This window comes from Peromyscus leucopus, chromosome 20, assembly GCF_004664715.2.
Source record: "Peromyscus leucopus breed LL Stock chromosome 20, UCI_PerLeu_2.1, whole genome shotgun sequence".
NCBI lineage: Eukaryota > Metazoa > Chordata > Mammalia > Rodentia > Cricetidae > Peromyscus > Peromyscus leucopus.
In genome coordinates, this window is record NC_051080.1 from 4990561 (window position 1) to 4997628 (window position 7068).

The 7068-nt window shown below is 53.4% G+C and overlaps 1 protein-coding gene across 4 annotated transcripts; it reads right to left on the reverse strand.

Moving 5' to 3' along the window:
• Positions 1-1143: 1143 nt before the first annotated feature.
• On the reverse strand, positions 1144-6761 carry Prph (peripherin). 4 transcript variants are annotated; one of them, XM_028891886.2, is made up of 9 exons: positions 6038-6730; positions 5633-5693; positions 5360-5455; positions 4725-4892; positions 4506-4631; positions 4187-4407; positions 4042-4091; positions 3777-3856; positions 1144-1507 (listed from the first exon to the last, which is right to left on the reverse strand). In XM_028891886.2, the coding sequence occupies exons 1-9, from the start codon at positions 6592-6594 to the stop codon at positions 1442-1444; spliced, it is 1425 nt and encodes a 474-aa protein (XP_028747719.1). In that variant the 5' UTR covers positions 6595-6730; the 3' UTR covers positions 1144-1441. The 4 variants fall into 4 exon arrangements, with proteins under 4 accessions (XP_028747719.1, XP_028747718.1, XP_028747717.1 ...); XM_028891885.2 differs by having other exon boundaries at positions 1144-1510; positions 6038-6717; XM_028891884.2 differs by having other exon boundaries at positions 4506-4892; positions 6038-6761.
• Between the last annotated feature and the right edge of the window lie 307 nt (positions 6762-7068).

Below are 7068 nucleotides of genomic sequence, written 5' to 3' on the forward strand. Positions count from 1 at the left end.
ATCTCTGCTTCCCAAGTGCTGGAATTAAAAGCACCCCAAAAATTCTACCAGGGAACTCCTACAGCTGATAAACACCTTCAGTAATGTGGCAGGATACAAGATTAACTCAAATAAATCAGTAGCCCTCTTATATACAAATGATAAATGGGCCAAGAAAGAATTCAGAGAAATATCACTCTTTACAATAGCCACAAATAATATAAAATACCTTGGGGTAACTTTAACCAAGCAAGTGAAAGGTCTGTATGACAAGAACTTTAAGTCCTTAAAGAAACAAATTGAAGAAGATATCAGAAAATGGAAAGATCTCCCATGCTCATGGATAGGTAGAATCAACATAGTAAAAATGGCAATCTTGCCGGGCGGTGGTGGCGCACGCCTTTAATCGCAGCACTCGGGAGGCAGAGCCAGGCGGATCTCTGTGAGTTCAAGGCCAGCCTGGGCTACCAAGTGAGTTCCAGGAAAGGCACAAAGCTACACAGAGAAACCCTGTCTCGAAAAACAAAAACAAAAACAAAAACAAAAACAAAAAAAAAATGGCAATCTTACCAAAAGCAATCTACAGATTCAATGCAATCCCCATCAAAATCCCAACACAATTCTTCTCAGACCTGCAAAGCACACTACTCAACTTCATGTGGAAAAACAAAAGACCCAGAATAGCTAAAACAATCCTGTACAATAAAGCAACCTCTGGAGGCATCACCATCCCTGACCTCAAGCTCTACTATAGAGCTATAGTAATAAAAACAGCTTGGTATTGGCATAAAAACTGACATGTGGACCAATGGAATCGAATTGAAGACCCTGACATTAATCCACACACATATGAACACCTGATTTTTGACAAAGAAGCCAAAACTGTACAATGCCACTCCCAACACACACCCAGAGAGAGAAAGAATTAAAACATCCAATAAGGTGGACATAGTCACACATATCTTTAATCTCAACACTTTGAGACATTGAGGTAGGATTGAAAGTTAGTTCAAGGCTAGCCTGGGCTACATACAAAGATTTTTGTTTGTTTGTTTAAGTTGAGAAGGAACAGGGAGGTTTGAGAAAACGCAACAGGACCCACTGAGTCATGAGCGCCAAGAAAATGAGTCAGAGAAGAAAGGACCCCAGACAAACACAAAGGAGTTTCTCTCAGTAGCAGTTTTATTTGATTCAGAGTGAGACTCACTGGCCCACCCCACAGGCCATGGGCGCATCCTTGAACAGACCTGTTGTCCTGGGTTTCTTCATCTGCCTCTTACAAGGACAGGGAAGCTATGGGTCACATCTATGTGTCAGGGCAGGGAGAGGCCCAGCCACGCTGTCAGGCTGCAGTTTGGCTGGGAGGGGATCATGCTGCATGCAGTGAGGGGCTGGATGAGCACTAGTGTTAGGCCTGGAGCTATAGAGTAGGCTGGGGTCAGGGTCCGAGCTCCGATGAGGCTCAGTAGCTGTGAATAGAAGACTTGTCCAGTTCACTATGCTGTTCCTTCTGGGACTCTGTCACCACCTGCTGGGGGCAAGGCACACAAGGATAACTCAGCACCACCCTCCTTGGGATCATCTAGTGCCCCCGCTTAACGAGGACTATGGGGGTCCAGCCCCTCGATAGTCCCCTCCCAGGGTCCGCGGAAGGCTCTATCAACCAGCAGAGAATCTTTAGGGTCGGTAAATCAGTCTACGCACTCAGAGTTCTTTGATCCATTCGCTTTAATTCCTCTGGCATAACATCCTTTATACACAGCTTCAGTTCTGTTCTCATGTCTAGCTCCTTTCTTGTTTGATTTCTCTCTATATTTATCTACTGTCCCCTCTATGTTCTATCTTAATTCCTTCATCTAGTTCTGTCCCCTCTAGGTTCTCATCTATCTAGTTCTTTACCCTATCAGCTCCTCTCCTGTCTCCTTCAGTTCTTTACCCTATCAGCTCCTCTCCTGTCTCCTTCTCTCTCATCTGGCTCTTCCTCATCTTGTTCTTCCCCATCTGGCTCTTCCTCATCTTCCATCTCGTTCCTCTAGTCCTCTCTTTTAGCTCTTTAATCTAGTTCTTCCCCATCCCAGCTCGTTCCTCTCAAGTTCTTACCCATCTCGTTCTTCCATTCTCTTCTCTCTTACCCGTCCTGTCCTCTGCTTTACAGTTATATATCTCCCCAAAATCACAATCCTCCCCTCCACCCAGGACACTCAGCCTGAACTTCCTCAGGCAGTGATTGTCCACTATCAGGATCAAATGGAGGGTTGATAAGAATTACAAAGAAGGGCACTAGTTGTTAATTACCATTTGTGACCCAAAGGGGAAGTGACTAATGAATTAACTAAAGGCTAAATATGGGTAATATCTAAGAAGAGGGATCTTGTGTGCACAACTATAATCTTAAATGTGTTTGGTAAAGGATGTTAAAAATCTATAAGTTGCTAGGTCAATGGGAGAAAATAAAACTGTCTTCTTTTTTCCTGTGGCTCCTATCTGTCCAAGCTGTCTGCCGTTTTTCTGCAGGGTGGGGGAAAGTGTGCTCAGTCTCTAGGCAACCTGTGTACAGCTAGATGCCTCTGGTGATACAGGGAGGCTTGAACTGGGAGTTCTGGCTGAGCATAGCTGTTAGCACAGAAGTTTATCTAAATATTCCTAGAAGTGGTTAGTTAAGTAGTTAGAGGTCTATAAAGTTAGTAAGGCTGTAAGAAAGGAGGGCCTAAGCTAAATTGTGTAAAACTATTACTTAGTGTCCACCTGGCCTAGGCGGCGTCCTGATTTACTCTAAGTCAGGAGACTTGTACGTGGGCTGCTATCACTTGTTAGTCCTTGGAAGTTGGGCGCCCCCCTGGGTGGTGTCTCCTTGTGGAATTTAAGTCAGGAGACTTTCAGGTGGGCTGTTATCATTGTTAGTCTTTGGCAGTTGGGCGTCCACCTGGGTGGTGTATCCTGTAAAGTCCACAGTGGCCAAGGGAGATATCTGATTCCAGAGAAAGCCTTTCCCTGAGGCTGTTCTCCAAATTACCTGGAATGTGTATGTCCAGAGAGTGCTCAGTCTACACTGTTAGTCCTTCTTAGGGAAAAGTCAATTGGGAAAACTATGAAGGCACACATGATTTTCATAACAGAAGACAGCTGATATATAACAAGCCAAGTAACACCAAAAGCTCCTTGGGATTTGGCTTCCTCTGGAGGAATTCCATGATCCCTCCAGGTAGTGACTTTGCCATAACCAGCTGAGTTCTTATGATATATTTCTGCGGCCCGCAGCACCCGCTGTCACAGCTCCATGGGGCTACAGTTTGTCCCCTCCTTCGCCTTTTCTTTTTTTTTTTTAAGTCACGTTTCTCTGTGTAGCCCTGGCTGTCCTGGAACTCACTCTGTAAACTAAGCTGGCCTCAAACTCAGGGCTGCCTCTGCATCCTGAGGGCTGGGACTAAAGGTGTGTGTGTGTGTGTGTGTGTGTGTGTGTGTGTGTGTGTGTGTGCGCAACCACTACCTGGCTATCCATTCCTCTTCTGTCTGGTGTCCCTTCCTGGATCCGCAGATAGAGGAACTTGTCACACAAACTTTACAACCTGAGTTTGATCCCTGAAACTCACAGTAAAGGGAGAGATGACTCCTGAAAATGTCCTCCGATCGCCACATGAGCACATGGCACAGGTGTGCCTACACACACACACACACACACACACACACCTATCTGGCGTCCCTCTCAGGAACCATGTACCCTCAACACCCTAAGATATGCAGATCAGGGCTCAGAAACATTAGAAATGGTGGGTCCCAGATCAAGGGATTTGTCTTACCTCCCCATCCCGGGTCTCAATAGTCCTGATCAGAACCATCTTCCGGCTGTGGCTGTCCTGGGGAGCTTCCACCTCAGGCACTGGACAAAGCAGGAGAGAGGACAGGGGAAGGTTTGGGATTCTCTCCTTTCAGACTCCCACCCCTGAAGGCCAGGAACCTCACTACTCGAGGAATAGGAGTCAATCCTGGATGAGAGCGGGCAGAGCAATCAGAGCAGAAGGTACAAAGGAGATGCAGGCTAGAAGCCAGATGTAGAGGACTCACCAGTCGTCTTTAAACTTAGGGACGCAAAGGAATGCACCGGCACTGAGATCCTGCGGGCAAAGCACACACACACAGCCTGGTTATTCCCTTCACTAGACCCAGTGCCCTACCAAACCTGCCCTGTCCCAGCAGCCGCGCTACTCACCGGCTCTCCTCCCCTTCCAGCAGCTTCCTGTAGGTGGCGATCTCGATATCCAGGGCCATTTTGACATTGAGGAGCTCCTGGTACTCCCGCAGGTGCCGGGCCATCTCTTCCTTCAGCTGTCGAAGCTCTTCCTCCAGCCGCGCAGCGCCCGCTTGGTACCCTCCAGCCTCCAGGGCGAACTGCTCCTCCAGCTCCCGCAGCTGTCTGAGCAGCGCCTCGTTCTGGGGTAAGGGAAGAAGAAGGGGGCACGTCGGAAAGTCCTTCAGCATCCACCAACCGGTCCAGGCAGCAGCAACAGCAGCAGCAGCAGAGTGCTCACCGTGCCACGCAGCCCGTCCACCTCGCACGTCAGGCTCTGGATCTGACGTCGGGACTCGTTCATCTCCTGCTTGGCCTGGCGTAGGGCCTCGTGGTTGCGGTTGGCGGCGTCCGATAGGTCAGCGTACTGCGGCGTGGTAGACAAGTCCGGCTGGGATGCGCGTCTTTCCCAGTGCCTCCCACCCCCAGGACCCCCCAGAGTCCTCCCCTGCTCTCGCACTTTGGACTTATACCACTCCTCTGCCTCCTGCAGATTCTTGGCGGCGATGTTCTCATACTGCATACGGATGTCCCTCAGCGCAGCCGTCAGCTCTGGCTTCACCGTCGCCTCCACCTCCACCTGCTGCACCTGCTGGCTCTCCATGCTCACCTGCAGGTCCCGAAGCTCCTACCGGCCAGGAAGGGTGGAGGTTGTGAATAGAAAAGAAGAATGCCTAGCCGGGCATGGAGGTACACGCACGCAATCCCAGCTTTCGAGAGGCCGAGGCAGAAAACTCACTAGTTCAAGGCCAGTCTGGGCTTTGAGACCGTGTCTCAAAATAATTAAATAAATAAAATTTAAAAAAAAAATTTTTTTTTGAAGTGTGTGGGGCGGAGAGGCACTTGCATAAACAGAAGGGGGCGCTAGGGAGTGCAACGCGCACAGGATTCTGAGACCTGAGCGGGGGATGCCCTGAGGCCCGTCGTCAGGTTCAGGGTGTAGCTACCCCGACCGCCAACAGGTGGCGCATGGGTGGGAGTCAACCCACCTGTAGCCCGGGCAAAGGGTGGGGTTGTCATCACACCGCATCCCGGTTGTCGCCGCCGCTGCAGCGAGGCCTCTCCCAAGCCTTCCCAGACACCCCCATCACCCACCTCTTCGTGTAGCTTCTTGAGGAACTCAATTTCATCCATCAGAGACTCAATCTTGCGCTCTAGTTCTAGGCGGGACAGGGTGGCGTCGTCCACATCCTTTGTGCGTGGGAAGGGGAGGGGGTTCAAGAGGAAGGAGGGCTCTTCAGGCAGAGGAAAGGCCAGCCTGCCTCGGAGACACGGTGTTGCCTCCCCTAACCCACTGATGCCACCCCCCCTGGAATCGCTGCTGGGGGTGCAGATGGGGTGGTGGGACTCGACGTGGCCCCCACTCACCTTACGGAAGAGCACCAGGTTGTGTTCCGCGTCCTCCCGCTTGCGGGATTCTTCTTCTAACCTGGCAGGCGGAGTGGGGAGACACTGAACTGCCGGGTCACTTCCTAGCCCTCGGGTCGCATCCAGCACCCCGCCCCCATCTGCTCCTGCAGCTGCCCTGAATCTAAAGCGAGGGATTCAGCCCGCCCGTCTAACGGGCTGGGAACAGGAAGAAAAAAAAGTCCCCTTAATACTTGGCCACTTCTTCTAGGCGCTCGGAGCGCAGTGCCGGGAGGGGGGCCGGCCAGGATGCTGCGGCACCGGCTGGGGTTGGCCAGCCGGGCCACGCCCTAGGGCTGTCGGCTCCCAGGGGAAGAAAGGGAGGAGCAGAGGGGGCGCCTGGCGGGCCCTGCCCTGCCCTCTGACCTCTGCTTGAGCGCCGCCAGGTCCTCCGCCAGCGCGTCGCGCTCCACCTGCACCCGGTCGCGCTCCCGGCCCAGCAGCTCCAGTTCGCGCCGCAGCTCCCGCAGCTCCTGCTGGCACAGCTGGTCGGCGCGCGCCGGCTCCTGGCCCCGGGCTTGGCTCAGCTCGCCGCGCAGGGCTGCGTTCTGCTGCTCCAGGAAGCGCACCTTCTCGATGAAGTTGGCGAAGCGGTCGTTGAGCTCCTGGAGCTCCTGCTTCTCGTTGCTCCGCGTGGCCAGGAACTCCTGGTTGAGGGCCTCGGCCATGGAGAAGTCGAGGCGCTCCGAGGGCAAGCGCAGGGCCCCCGCCCGAGGGGCACGGAAGCTGCCCAGGCGCGCCGAGGAGCTCGGGGACCCCGAGCCCAGCAGGCGGCTGCTGGAGAAGCGAGAGCTGGACGAGTAGGAGTAAGCCCCGGGGGACAGCGAGGGCGGCGGCCCGAAGGTCCGGCGGTACGAGGTGGAGCTGATGCTGGACCGGAGGCCGGACGAGTGATGATGGCTCATGGTGGCGGAGGATGGCATTCGGCGCTTGGCAGAGCTAGGCCGGGCGGGAAGGAGCCGCAGACCGATGCGGGGCAGCTTTATAGCCCTGCGGTCTCAGGGGGGTGTGTTGGGGGGGGCACGACAGCTCCTCCCACTGGCCTGACTACAGACGGACCGTGTGGGGAGGGGGATGCCCCACCCTGCAGAGCGGCGACACCACCCCTTCCCTCTCCCGGTTGCTGGCACCCTGCCTCCTTGATTCCCCCTTGTTGCTGCCAGAGATCAGGGATGTGACAAGCAGGATGGAGGTGGCCTAGAGGTCCCAGCGTGACTCCAACGCTGGAGCCTAGGGTGGAAGGACATGACTTGACCCGGGGTGCCCCCTCAGAAGAGGAGGCAAGAATTAGGGAATAGGAGGGAACTGAGGTTAAAGGCAAGCTTTTGGCTATGAGAAGGAGGTAGGTGGAGGGAGAGCTAGCCTGGCCTAAACCGGGGAGTTTGTACCTCCTCCCG